Raw genomic sequence first — 14,774 nt, 5'->3', positions numbered from 1 at the left:
TGCACAGATGACATCTTCATCACATCGGCGACACACACACACACACACTCCTGCCCGTCCCTCCGGTCGCCGGTCACCGGTCACCGCGGCAGTGCGCTCCTCGCCCCGCTCACCTTGCCGGACACATTTGAAGCGGACCGGGTCTTTGCAGTGCTTGATCACGGCCAGCACGTCCCGGGTGGTGAGTCCGGCCACCGGCATGTCGTTGACCTCTAGCAGCAGCTCATCCTGGGCCAGCTTTCCGCTCTGGATCAGTCCCTTCACCTGCTTCACTTCGCCAAAGTAGGGGAACTGGCCGTTCTCCGCGCCCCCCTTCAGCTCGAAGCCCAGCTCCCCTTCCTTCCCCCGGGTGATCACCGCTTCGTGGACTTTGTTGGTCCAGTGGTTTTTCTTCTTGAGGCTCTTAGACATCGTTAGGGCGAGTTGATCTCGGCGGGCTAGCCCATACAAAAAGCCTCCTACCGTCTCATCCCTTCCCTTTTGTGCGACCGGCTGCAGCTTCACGGCGCCCGCGGCTCCATCATCACCGGTGCACGCCAGGCGCAGTGTCCGCTCGGCGAGCCACGCAGTCGGACGGAGGGCTGCAGCACAGCTCGGCGGCGGCGGGTGAAAAAAATGATTACTCTGTCAGACACACAGACGCGAGAGACAGATACTGGCGGATGACCCGGATGTGAAGCCTGAAGGAGGGGAGAGATGAATGGTTCTGGTTCGGCGTTTAAGGATGGAGAGGAGGGGAAATAAGACAGGAGGCGCTTCACTCCCACCACACTGCCGGGGGCGCCTCTCACATACACAACACAACAGGAAGGAGACACCTGAAGCCCCTTTTCATGGCTGCAAATAGAGCTGAGATTCGTCTTTTTTTTTTTAAACATGCAACTGCAAATAAAATTTGAGTGCGTTCATGCAACATGGACAACGCGATCAAATTACAAACTGAAACGATTTAATTTATACCACCGATCTGATCTGATATCTAATGCTGAAGTGTTTTCTTTACCATGAATACGTAGAGAGCGCAGAAAGTTCACAGAGTGATCCTGCCACCCAATGAAAACCTGAATATTGCACAATTCTTCAACAGCCCTTGTGTAAGTGGAATACAAACAAGTTTAAAAAACAAACAATCAAACGAAAAATGTTTTTTTTTTACTGTTCTAATGTGAAAGAAGCAACATTAAGCATCTGCGTTTCTGTAAATGTGACCCTTTTAAATTGGTTACAGTTACATCACTGCTATGATGACATAAATTCAACTCCATCAGAGAACGACAAATCCTTTTGTTGACATTATTTTTTCATGACTGCATGACTTTTGGAAGGGGATGAAGTAACGTTTCATGCAAAATTAAACACAAAAGTCAAGAGCCGTTCCTCCAAATCTACTGAGGACTAGAGTCCCTCTTACTGCCACTGTGTGTGAGTGTGTGTGTGTGTGTGTGTGTGTCTTTAAAGACATGCAGTGTGCCTTTTTGATGTGAGTATCCGCCCAACAACACATTACTGTACCAGTAAATAATCCATGAAGAGCAGCGGATTCACTTTGTCGCTTTATTTACTTCACTCTTTGCATTTAGGTCACACTGCGTGTCCCGGTTCCAGCTGATGCTTTTGACACTGATTCTAAGCAGATGACGATGATTCAGACCAGATCATTGTTAAAGACTAACCGCGACAGTAGCGAAAGAGTATTGCTATAATCCAGAAAACTGGCTGGATTGGGAGATTATACACTCAGAGGGGAAATGAATCCCTCCCCGCTTTGCTCTGTTTGTGCCTCTGCTGGTGGATGTCGGAACTGCAGCTTCAGGGGTGAGGAAGCACTTAGCATGGGTTGTTCAGGGGACTGTGGTATTCATGTGACAGCAGCTCATTCGCATTTATTGGTGTACTGAATTGTGGGATCATCTGACGTCGCCTTCAAATAAAATGCAAATCTGGCACAGTGAAGCTTTTTCTGTTACATAAGTAGTTTTTTTTTTTTTTTTTTTTTTTTTTTTTTTGGTACAGGAAATCATCAAGTAAATTGTTGTCCTGTGCTCATCTATCTATATCTGGATCAGAGTATTTCACTATTTTGGACCCACTTTGTAAATAGAAGTGTGACAAAAAAGAAAAAGAAAAGCCGTCAGCTGTCAAAAAGCTTTGAGTTTGAGCGTCTAAATTTGGAGTCACTTCAAGCAGCTCATTGCACATCCAAGATGTCCTCGTGACAGGATACTAAAATGCAGTAGCACTCAGCAGAGCCACACGTGGACAGCATCGGGAGGAAGCTAGTTTACATGAGTTCCTAACAACATGGTAATGTAGTCCTTTGGCCTGAGTGTTACTGAGTTCCACGACGGCTAATGATCCTAAAGCAGATGGCCAACAACAGAAGGCAAAATACAATAACATGAGGCAGTCTGTGCGCTCAGAAGGGAATTTCAATATACTTACATGGATTTAGCTCACTGCCTCAGTCATTGACGCTCTTTCTGCATTTGCATTTAGGCAAGAAATGCACTCCAAGTTGTTGTGTTGCTCAACAAAGACTGGGGGGGAGCGGGGTCACCTTCACACAGAAGCTCTCCACAGGATGAACTGGCCGCTTCCTTTATCATCTTCATTTTATCTACAGGCCCGCCATAAATTAAATAGAAAGAGCAAACTGCAGGCAAACATATGAATCATCAATTGTCTTATGTGTGGGCATTACACTATTTAGAAGGCACTTTACTTAAAAGAATAGAGACGACATGGTGGCATCAAATAGAAACCCAGAAGTGTGCTAAACTGGAGAAGTGGTTAAAAATCTGGTTCAAATATGCTCCCACACACGCTCAAATGCAACACACAGAGAATAAGTTAATTAGACTGAATGGCTTAAGGGAATTGGCAACTAAATCACGGTGGCTTTTTCTTCAGGCTCACAATAAGATTTAATTATGCAGTGAAATTAATAATGGCAAAGTACACCTGTAAAAGTCCAAACTGAAAGGAGACTTCCTCAGTGGAGCCTGAGTGATAAAAAAAGACTGAATTAATCATCTGAATCAGTTGATACTACCTCATTATATTATTTTATATTATATTAGTCAATACTTGTATTGCAGTCACCACCTGACCTCCACCTCAGTGTGTCTCAGTTTATCAGATCTGTAAATTTAGGCTACAGCCACTGGTCGGTTAGTTAGTTAGGTTTGAAAAACAAGGGCAACCATTGAAAGTGATCTTTTTATGTGATTATTGGCATAAAAGCAAATCTGCGTTTTTGTTTTTGTTTTTTTTCCCCAAATGTTGCAATGTAATCAGCTTGCATATTCAGACACATATTTATGTATACTGCCCTCCAAACATGAGTCCTGGCCTTAAAACAATCCATGGCAATAATCTTTGTCTCTATCGAAACACTATTAGCAGATTTAAGACATGGAATAAATTCTTTTATAATTTTCTCAGATGTGAACTCCTAATTGGAGCACGACTTAAGATGGCTATTACACATGGTGTTCAAAGAGTTTCTTCAGATGAGATACATGGTTTGGATTGGATTCCTTCAGCTGCAGTCTGCAGATGTGCTGTTTGATCACATTCATTAGCATCATCTTCTTCTTCTCTTTCACTCTTTCATGAACTACATACCTTCCTATTTGAAGAAGTTTCATATCCACACTGTTTTATCTCCCTTGGAGGACTTTGGGGATTAGCTAAATGAGTTTGCAGTTAGCTTTTAAAATGACACAATGACTCCCAAAAATAGTGTCTCAGCTAATGCCTAATCATTGTGCTTGAGCAGTGATGGCTTAGCCAAGTCTGCAAGACCGGATTCAGCCTTGGCACTGCTGTGACCTATTTGTAGGATGTTCATTGCCATCATGTTGGTGTTTATCAAATCTATAAAAAAATCAGGGGGAAAGACTGGAATACAACAGTTGTTCTGATAATCCCATCACTATCTCTCAACTAATTAATTTAACAGTTGATCTCCACATGAATACTGGAGAGGACTCTGGGCCGCCGTGCTTGCTTTAAATCACCACAGTTTGGTTGAAAATAAATCTCATTCCAGTTCAGGATTAATTAGTCCTAATCTTGGGGCGTTTCCTATGGAGATTTTGTATAAAAGGCCAATCCGTCTTTGTCGGGAAAAATCTGTTAATTACATTAAAACGGCTGATTTTCCTCCATTGTGTCCTTACTGACCATCAAACCACTATCAGTCTTAGTATTTTCTCGATGTGTCCACCAGATGGAACTATTCACTCCTGAGAAGTACTGAGAGCTGCCACTAAAGCCTCCTCTACATCTCCTCCCTACAGCACTTCACTTTCCAGTTAGTTTAGGCATAAATGTTTAAATCCTCTCCCCAGAAAAACACATTTTGGCTTAAAAACCCACTTCTGTTTACTGGGACATCTGTTAGACACTATGCAGGATGACGCATTTTCAATGTTTGATACTAAAAAGCTCTTTTCATCTGCAGAAGAGGGAAACTAAAATTTTGTCCACATTCAATCTCAGATGACGTGTTTATATGAGGGGGATTTGAAGCATATCATGGTCCAAAAGGAAGTTTCTAAAAATGGGACAAGAAAATCTGAAACTTGTAGTACACACGCTCTGATAAATACACTATTCACTGGAGACATTTCATGTCCAGTCTAAAATCATCATGTTCACAGAACATAGATTTAGATTTTTTTTTTTTTTAAACAAAGCCTTTTTTTGTTAGATACAAAGGCCTTATAGCTCAGCGATAGGAAAGTCAGTACAAAATGTCATCTGCTTTTGTAATTAATTTTATCGCGATATTTTAATTAAATTTACCAGTAAAATTTGTCATGTTTTCCTTTCTCACACACACACACACAAAAAGTATAAATAAAATCACAAGAGAAAAATGTGTTCCATGAGTTACCATGGTTTTACCATAGGAACTCTTTTATTAGCAAAATTATTGATATCAATTAGTCCACTAATGTCCCCATCCAATGGAAACAGAGGGCTGAGGGTCTAGGGGGGATATGTAACTTGAAACCGTCACAGATCATGATCAATAACAGTGCACTTGTACCCAGCCACTTTTCTGTCTATGCACTGAACTTAGATCTACATATGGTCGTACTGTCTGCTACAAGGCCACCATTGGCATCCTCTTTTCAAAGCTTTTCTTTATTTCATGGTTCAATCGGGAATGTTGCAGTTTGTAACCGTGCACCAACAACTTTCGCTCATTAATTAGAGAGTAGGTTCTTTTTGGTCACTTAGAAAAATAAGACTTTGAAAGAGGATGACAAGTAGAGGAATAAAGTCCCTTTGTCTTATATTGTGCACACATTGACACACAATCACTCCCAGTCACACAGGCTTTCGGCCTCAATCAAAACAAAGCTCCCATTTGCAACACACATGCAAACCACACATCCAGAAAGATTTACACACATCTCTCACATATGTCAGAGTCAGAGTGAGTTGGTCGACTGAGTTACTTGGTCTTGCTTCATTTGTACAAGGAGGCAAAAATGATATAATGAAATAATCAGAAAAAAAAATGGATGTGGAATAAAGGGGGCTTGGGTTGAATGGTAACATCTACATAAACCTAACATCTAAGTCAACAAAATGACACTGCAACTAAAGCATGCAAGGCACAAGCAACTACCAAACAAAAAAAAAAAAAAAAAAAAAAAAAAAAGCGAAGCATTCATTCATGGACAAAAAAATGTAAAGGCCCCCTTTTATATAAAAATTAAAAATAAGGTCAAATGAGCACATTTTAAAAACTGTGAAAAATAACTGGGCATAGACAGTTATACAAATATTTTACACAAAACATCTTTTCTACACACCATCTTTAAAACCTTTAGAGATGAACATAAGTTAATAAGAGGTTAAAAGTGACATTCTGAGCAGGGTCCATGAAGATCACTCCAGTCAGACTCTCCTTGAATGACGTCACTTGGCAAGTCGGCCACCAGGCTGCCTGAAAAGACAGATAGACCAGGATGAGAGGAGAAAAATGTGGCAGACCACACTCCATATAACTTGTCTCTGATGTTCCAAGCATTACCTTTAGAAAAGGCCGCAGTCTTTCAGATTGTTCTTGATGATGACATCAGTGACAGCATCGAACACAAACTGCACGTTCTTGGTGTCAGTGGCACAGGTGAAGTGGGTGTAGATCTCCTTGGTGTCCTTCCTCTTGTTCAGGTCTTCAAACTGACACTGTATGTAGGCTGCTGCTTCTTCATACGTGTTAGACCCTAAATAGGGGGCAACAGCAACTCAATTACAGGGAACAGACAACACCACACACAATGTTGCCCGATAATTCAGAGCCTTTAAATAATAAACTGAGCAAGCAATTTAAGGCAATAAGCGGTTGAGGATTAATGAATGAAGAAATTATCACGAAATATTCTGTATTATAAACTTTTGTTCGGGCAGAAATGATGACTTTCGCTTCCTTAAAATCTCTCTTGGACTCCGGACATGCAAGTACCAGTAATTATTGGCAGACCTAACAAGGACATATTGTATTAACATGAATCAGCCCACTCAGTTTAGAGCAGAGAGGACAATAAAGAAAGATCTTAGTGTTAACTGCTGCCACACCTTTGAATGGCCTCAAGAGGCAGAGAACTCTGAAATAAATAAATAAAAATTAGGGAGACTTATTCTTCATATGTACTGTACAAAAGTACATTGTTTTTATGTTTTATCTGTATATCCTTTTGCTCACCTGCATATTCTGGGTAGCAGATTGTAAGGGGGCTTTTTTTGATCTTCTCTTCAAACAGGTCTTTCTTGTTAAGGAAGAGAATGATGGAGGTGTCTGTGAACCACTTGTTGTTGCAGATGGAGTCGAACAGCTTCATGCTTTCGTGCATTCGATTCTAAGTGTGTAGAGACAGTGATAAACAACTTGAGAAGCTAGAATTCCTGAATACAAAAAGCTCAGTAAAGGGGAGCTATGGGCAGACAAGTCTTACCATCTCTTCATCCTCAGCCAGCACCAGGTCATAGTCACTCAAAGCCACACAGAAGATGATGGCAGTGACGCCCTCAAAACAATGGATCCACTTCTTCCTCTCTGATCTCTGTCCACCTACATCAAACATTCTGCAGCAAGAGCACAAAAACATGCATATAGTTGTATGTAAAATAACTGTAGCACATAAAACAGTTTCATCCTCAAATATAGTCAACAACAAAACTCTCACACAAGAATCATTTTTCCCTGTAGCCATACTGTCTCCTCAGGTGATGAGAAATATGACTCAGACTCTTACCACTTGACTCTTATCATTGATGCTTTATTAGAATGTGGATCACTTTATAACAATAAGCCCTTTCTATTCAGGGAGTGGGAACTACGGATGAAACAATTTGGACATTTCCCATTTGGGTAACAAACAGCTTCAGCATAAGAGATTAAAGAGACTAAATTCATGTGTTACCTTCTTCACATGTTTTCAAATAGGCTCATTGAGGTTATCAGGCGCTGTTTTGACATTAGTTTAAATCCAAAATATTGGAAAATACACTTTTTTTTCTCTTTTTTTCCATCAAATCCTCCACCATTGCGTAATGGGCCAACAATCAGGTGATAAAACTTGGTATATACAGCTGCGAGCAGAGAGACACGGGACCTATGTGTTTCACTGAAAAGCAGAGATTCAACTGTGCTGGCTGTACTCACTTGAAATGCAGGTCCTTGAAAGTGAAGTGTGTTTCCACAATACCAGTAGTTTTCACTCTGGTCCTCAACACATCCTGTTGTGTAGGTACATAAGCACCATGGGATATCCTGTCCAAGTCGTTTAGGTAGCTTCGGAAAGACAGACCGAAAGATTCACACCAGATATTCTGCATTGCATTATTGTTAGACACAACACCACATTTCCCATGTATGTGTCAACATGTCCTACTCACTATGCCGCAGAGTCGTTGAGCTGGTACTCTCGAGAGCGGCTGAAGCAGGCCTGAACTCCTCCATCTTTCCACAGACGCTGGATGACCCCGGCCAACTCGCCTGTCATGAAGCCCTCTTCTGCTGAGCCCGCCAGGACAAACAGCTGCCGAGCATCATCCTGATGAGACAGACAGTAAAGGAAATCATTAATAATAATAATAATAATAATAATAATAATAATAATGCAACACATTTTGCACACTATCCTCCAGTAAAGCATGTTAACTGCCAAAGATTTACTGTATTGCAGCAAAATCACATTAGATTTAGTGTAAGTATCACATAACTGAATTTGATCTCTAACTCACAAACAGCCCTGTCTAAGAGAAAATCAAGAGATGAATTTAAAAAAATAATAATGATTAAGTGTCAGTTATGGTAACTTTGGCTATGCCACACTGTACTTAAGTTTGGATTTCAAAAAGCTGAGCATACTCTTAAGCAGTCGGTGGCCAAAGATTGATTCATTTAAGAGCAGAAAATGAGCAAATCCCCCCCCAAAAAAAACTTTGGTGGTAAAATTGGTCATGGTGAGGTAATGACTAAGCCTCTTGTTATTCCACAAAAATGAAACAGGAATGCGTTCAGAATAAAGAATAAAGTAACTCTGCAGACTATATTGTATTAGTTTGCAGGTCTCCATAAATAAAGGCTAAAGACAAAGGCTGTGCTTCCTTTTTGGCCATATTTACTTGGAAGTTTATAGAGGATAAGTAGGCAACAACTGAAGATTTTCCTTATTTTTTCTCCATCTAGCTAAGAAACATCCCGGAATGAAGAAAGTACACACAAAGACCTCTCTCACTCACAGGGATGTACCGGTGTCTCTCTTCTATAATCGAAAAAGCCCACACACTTGCAAACTTGCAAAACAAACTATTTGCCACATTGCAGGTGCTAGACCTCCATCAAGGGAATAGTCTATTAGTCTTGTTTCCTGTTGAAGGTCTAGTGCAAATTATGGCAAGTATATTGTTTTGCAAGTTAGAGAACCTGTGGGCTTTCTGGTTTGTCACTTTAGATCCACCTTTCCTGCTCCTTCACACTTTTCTCAATGTCTTCTCAGTGTCTTATGAAGCAAAACTCTATTCCACAGAAAGTAACTAAGGTGTCTGGATGTCTCACTGTTTTGTTTTTTTTTTCTTATATAAAAATAATTAGTGATAAATGATTAAAGTTATTAGAAGCAGCTCTATTCATGTCAATAAATGATGACTTTGATGACGTTGTTGAAGGATGTACTGACCTGCTGCAGAGGAGGCAGAGAAAAGGATGATGCTCAGTAGGCCTGCCTGGAGGAGACGTGACTAACACTAAGCTATACATTAGCACAGAAGAACAGCCTGTGATATGAGAGCAGCAGTTCTTCCTTCACTCACCGCTCTAGCTGCATCAGCAAAGTCAATCTTGAGACGTCCCATAGCTCTGATAATGGCAATAATGGACTGGATGGTGTTGCTGTAGACAACGGCCTTGTATTGCTTACACTCTTCCTCTGAATAGCCCGCTTCATGGATGATCCTGGCAAACAACGACATGACATTAGCAGTACCCTCCAAATAGCACATGAAAAAAATCATTATGATCAACAGGAGGTTTTTGGCTGAGAAAGGCAAACTGTTGCTTGTGGTTTCTGCATCAGAATTTTGACCTTTTGTTCTGAGTTGTCATGAAATCTAATTGCACGGAAACTAAGGTGTTTGATGTTTTTATATCTGAAAAACGAAAGAAATATTTTCATCTTATTTGACTTGAATTTTAGGCTGACAGACATTTCATAAAACTCTAAGATGACAACGAACAATAGAACAATGACAAGGGAAGTTAAAGTGGCTGCTCAGCAGCCGGATAATAGAGTAAAGTGAATGAAGAAATTATTCCTGTCAGTGTATGCATGTGTTACGTGCATCTCACCTCTTTACACACCCCTTTGGTTTTTAATAGTGGAATGAGGCTATCAGGTCCATACTTAGTAAAACAAACACTACTATAAGTCTTGAAGTCATTTTGTGAAATGTAATGTTGATAATCCACTTACTTCATTTGCTTAACAATTGTACTTTTTCCAGACTCTCCCGCCCCTGAAACAAATGAGACAACATTTTTATTACAGTAAATTCAGAGGCGTGAGGTGTGTGGCTTAAGCCTCACTCACAGATCTAGGTACAGTACGTGCAGCTTGCCCCAAAAGTCACCACCTCATTGCAGACTACTCCGATATAAACTAATTTTGTTACACAAATTATTTCCTTTTATTGAAACTTAATTTCTTAGCAAAATTTACTTAATTTTCTCTTTTAAGCTTAAGATAAATATAAACCACTCAATTCAGTGATGAAGATGCTATGTGAAGTCAGACATATTGACTTAGCATCAATCAGAAATGGATATGTATATCCCAATAATAGAATACATTTGTTAAAAAAAAAAACCAAAAAAAAAAACACATGATCCTATTTTATTGATGTTTCCAATTCAGTGACAGGTGATACACTTGAGAGAATGGTCATGTTATTGCCGTTCCCAATCTTTTTGCAGATTATCAAAAGTCAAACATCAATCTGATCATCAAAATGTGCGGTGAAAATTCTTTAATTTTAAACAACATTACACCACTCACGATGCAACTACACAAACCATATTTTTTGTCGTTGTGCAGCCTAAATCCACAAATTACACCAGATCTACATTTTATTCTTAATCTTATTTACTTTTTGTAGCATGTTAAACGCTACACTAGAATTGAAGAAGTGGATAAAGCCTGGTTTGAACAGGTCACAGTGCAATTGGATTAATCAACTAGATCCTCTTGTCAATGAGCTTATATGAATCTTATGAACTCCTGCTGCAACAGGCCGACTGATTAGACACTCTGTTCTCAGATGCATCTTATATGGACCATGTTGCTAATGTACCATCAATATACAACACTGGCAGCATAATGGCACTGCAGTCTGAAAAAAAATTCTGGTAAGTTTTAGGTGTTTAAGATGCTTACAATGGTGAAACTCGAACAACCACCTCCATGAGGCAAGGAGAGTTTAGTGCACCTGCTCTCATACTCCTGCAGGTCCTCTGAGATCCAGAGTTTTTATTCAGCTGAGTACACAACATTTTAATTACCTTATCTCTGCTGGGACTAACAACTCTCTAGTGAGGTGAACTGTTTATCAATTCATGACACAAAATGATAAACAGCCACACAACTGATCTCTCTGCAATTATCACAACACACAAAATTAATTTCCTGGCCCACACCTCACTGGACTGCTGAAATTGAATAACTTCATAGGTGGGCATTGTGAAAAATATGACAGAAGTATGTAATCTATGTTTTATGGAGAAAGATTGGCTGGACCAGGAAATGCACATTTCTGTCAGGCTATGAGATGCAGATATCTTCCTATCAAAGAAAAATTATGTGCTGTTTTCTCTGCAACTGTACTATGAAATGTCCACTAAACAAAATCTAAAGATCAATGACTAGAATTTGCTGTTGTGTCTATGTAATACTCAATACACATCTGAAGCAGCTCTCCTACTAAAAACACTTATCTCTAAAAGCAAGCCATTTTCAGATCACTGCATTAATGCAAACAGCCCCAGTGGGATGGATGGTAGAAAAGAAAACTGCACTGCACACATAGGGTAAAGCTGCCTTCCTCTGTTGGAAATACAAATACAGTACAAAATATGGCCATGAAACATGCCCGTGTGTTCAAAGATATATGGTAACAGCCCCACCGGGTGATAAATCCACAAACCGTTTCCACATGTCTCAGGCAGGTGCTTGTGGGAATCGAGACAGAAGGGGGGGGGGGCGGCGGACACAATCATGAAAATTCAAATCAGTTCCATCTCAAATGACGCACTGACATACAAAATCTGACTGCTTTGGATGAGAATTGTAAAGCATATGCAGCTGTAGTGAAGTCACGTGTCTAAAAAAAATAAAATAAAAATGGTGCCACAGACAGACAGACCTGCATGGGAAGGGATTATCTAGAGATGCATAATACTGCTGCATTTTCTGAACAGCTTGTCGACTACATGGCACATGCAGACTTCCAGCCACCATGCACTATCTGTGTTGTGTGCATAGTTGCCTCAGATATTGCTGTCAGTCGGCTGAGTAGGTTGCTATGCAACCTCCTGGCCCTCCTTTCCTGATGAACAGCCAGCAGTGGTTTTCAACCTCCAGCTACACAAAGACCTGAGAGGAGGTGTGGCAGCCTTCTTTGAAACAAGGACACAATTCCTGAAAAATATGGGGAATGAACTTCTGCCACGTGGATGTCAATCTGGATATTATCTGTAAGATCAGTTATAGATTTATTGTCATACATCAAGCAGTATAGGTCCCTTTACCAATTTCTGAGTTAGAAAAATAGCCATCCTTAGCTACGTAAGATTTGATTACATTTTGAAAGGGGGTGATAATTTAAAAGTGTGTGTTTGGTTTTCGACAGGACAGATCATTACTGTAGCTTTTCTCCCAGATCGTAAGTTAACAGGAACATCCAAACTAGTTGAGCAGCATAGCTGGCATTGTCTCTGAACCACTACATGAGCTGCATTTAGGTTTTTCCCCCTCACAAAGCACAACTACTTTTCCGTAACGGGGATATGCTTTTACAAGAAACCTGTTTTGTAAACATTATCTTGCTTCATTCAGACTGGTCGCTTTGTAACGAGATAAACCGGCCTTAATTGCAGTTAATGGTTATATTTACAAATATGCAGTTAATGTTTATTTAAAATGTGAAGATTGTCTGGCTTCATTGTTTGAAGCAGGCTGTCCCTTTTAAACTTGCTGATGGATAAAATATCATCCAGAAGTTTATGATTTCTGTGCGCTAACTAATCCCAGCTAGCGGGGCGCTAACCTAGCTAAGTAGCTAATTGCGTTAGCTAAATTAGCTCAGTGATTTAACGGTCGCTGTGATTGCTCTGGGATTAAACTAATCTCATTGTGAACTGACACCTGGTTTGTCGTTTGGTGTTATTTTAACTTGGAGAAAAAGAAAAGAGAGAAGCCCCAAAGCCAAACTTTTTTTTTTTTTTTTTTTAATAGCTAACTTTACCTCCAACCGTCACATAATACGAGAAACGCCTTCAACTCCACCGCCCGTGACCGGAAAACCGTTCAACGTCAAAAACTTGAATTTAGCCAACAAACAAACTTGTGTAGGGTATGTAGGATATCATTTCACAGCAGGCGTTGGCCAGAAGGACGGTTCATCCCCAGCACACGGACCAAGACCCCGTCCCTCCGCGTCTCTCTCACCGAGCAGCAGCAGCTTGACCTCCCGGGCCGCCTTCTCTCCGTCGTCCCGCAGGTTCCTGTCGATCATCTTGCTCCGCTCCTGCGCCGCCTTGTCGTCGGTGCTCAGAGTACATCCCATCTTCTTCGGCTCTGACCTCCGGGTAAATAAATAAAAAAGGGGCGAAGACTAACAACACAACTTTTCCTAGGAGTGTGGCTACATGCAAAGGCCACCGAGTTAGCACCCAGCGAGGAGGGGGAGGGAGGAGGAGGGAGGAGGCAGCCTGTCTCTCCGACACTTTGCGATTCAAATACGCCCTTATCCCGCACACGAGCTCCAAACCTCAGCACCAAGGTGTCTCAGGGATTAGGCAAACATAAAGTGAGGCTCACAGGGCGCCTGGCTCTCTTCTCAGTCCGAAGTGGCCACCGAGGAGAAGCAGCAGGGAGGAGCAGACATCAACTCCGAGTCTGCAAATATTCACTTCCTGTTCTTCTCCCATTAGACCCCCGAACCGCGCATGCGTAGAAGAGCAACAAGCGTATTTTCAGATAGTCTCCCTCCGCCTGACAGAGACTGCTCTGCTGTCAGACCACAGAATGCAACCCCTGCACGAAATAAACACCCACAATCGTCCTTTTTTTAGTTGTTTATCTCTGTGCTGCTGTTGCACAGGGAAAGTTTTGATGAATACACCTTTACAGAACATAAACTGAAGACTGACGAGGGCTAATAAGTTCCCTTGTTTTTCAGGCCTAATGTGAAGGCTCAGTAACAAGGGGCTTCTCTGAGCAACCGATGTCTGCAAAACAGGGCAGGCCATAAATGACCTCAGTGTGCTTCCAGTTCAAACTTTCCACTGCTCAAAGATGTGTTGAAGAAATGACAGCATGGACGAATTGTGGAAGTTAAGACATCTGGAAGACCAAGGAACAGAGTGGAACAGAGGTGAAGACCTATGTCTGACCTATAAATGAAGACAGCTATTTTTTTTTTTATAGTTCTGTATAGTTATAGTATAAATGTAATACTGCCATTTACAGGAGTGTTTCTGCTCTCATCTTAGATATTTAGATAACGGCGATTAATGCTATTTTCCTGGCACATTGAAGGGCATTGCAGACATTAATGAGACAGTTCAGGCAAATCAGCTGCAATTAGATGGTGGCCTGACTGTTTTGTATGATAATGTACATGAGAGTGCAAAAGAGAGAGATCAGCATAATGTATTCTTCATCTGTGCTGTCATGGTTGATTTGCATTGCAAGCCTCTGTCATAAGCTGCCAGTGCTCAGTAACATGTTTTTGCATGAGCATCTCATAGAGGCTGTTGAAACAACAACTCCCTCTGAAAGTTCTCACTTTATGAGTTTCTAATGACTCCAAAAGACAGTAGGAATACCAATTTACAATGCAAATAGAAGACAGGGGACTTTGGTTTCTTTCGTTACCTCTGAATCTTTACTGAAAATACTGAGAAAGTGTTGAAGATAACTTGAAGTTAAAAAAAAAAAAAAAAAGTGCATCAGAATGAACACAATTTTTAC

General features: G+C 40.8%; 2 protein-coding genes across 2 annotated transcripts in view; both read right to left on the bottom strand.

The window, feature by feature from the left end:
* The window catches only part of magi2b (membrane associated guanylate kinase, WW and PDZ domain containing 2b), a 69,312-nt gene extending 68,901 nt beyond the window's left edge, over window positions 1–411 (bottom strand). Inside the window, exon 1 of the mRNA XM_029522422.1 lies at window positions 114–411. Coding sequence (XP_029378282.1) covers window positions 114–411 — 298 coding nt within the window. The remainder of the gene's footprint in view (window positions 1–113) is intronic.
* A 5,282-nt stretch (window positions 412–5,693) lies between these two features.
* On the bottom strand, window positions 5,694–13,720 carry LOC115055897 (guanine nucleotide-binding protein G(i) subunit alpha-1). Its single transcript, XM_029521963.1, has 9 exons — window positions 13,248–13,720; window positions 9,999–10,041; window positions 9,340–9,481; window positions 7,921–8,078; window positions 7,688–7,816; window positions 6,978–7,107; window positions 6,728–6,881; window positions 6,056–6,248; window positions 5,694–5,968 (listed from the first exon to the last, which is right to left on the bottom strand). The coding sequence occupies exons 1-8, from the start codon at window positions 13,363–13,365 to the stop codon at window positions 6,058–6,060; spliced, it is 1,065 nt and encodes a 354-aa protein (XP_029377823.1). The 5' UTR covers window positions 13,366–13,720; the 3' UTR covers window positions 5,694–5,968; window positions 6,056–6,057.
* Between the last annotated feature and the right edge of the window lie 1,054 nt (window positions 13,721–14,774).

This window comes from Echeneis naucrates, chromosome 16 (genome assembly GCF_900963305.1).
Source record: "Echeneis naucrates chromosome 16, fEcheNa1.1, whole genome shotgun sequence".
Lineage (NCBI taxonomy): Eukaryota > Metazoa > Chordata > Actinopteri > Carangiformes > Echeneidae > Echeneis > Echeneis naucrates.
This window is presented reverse-complemented; position numbering and strand designations above follow the sequence as displayed.

What these genes read in the sequence shown, in the direction of transcription:
- LOC115055897 (XM_029521963.1), bottom strand. Translation starts at nt 13,365, where the DNA reads ATGGGATGTACTCTGAGCACCGACGACAAGGCGGCGCAGGAGCGGAGC. An exon ending in CTCAACGACTCTGCGGCATA is followed by an intron (nt 7,817 to 7,920) that starts GTGAGTAGGACA and finishes GTCTTTCCGAAG; the next exon opens with CTACCTAAACGACTTGGACA. An exon ending in TTCAAGGACCTGCATTTCAA is followed by an intron (nt 7,108 to 7,687) that starts GTGAGTACAGCC and finishes CTCTTGCTGCAG; the next exon opens with AATGTTTGATGTAGGTGGAC.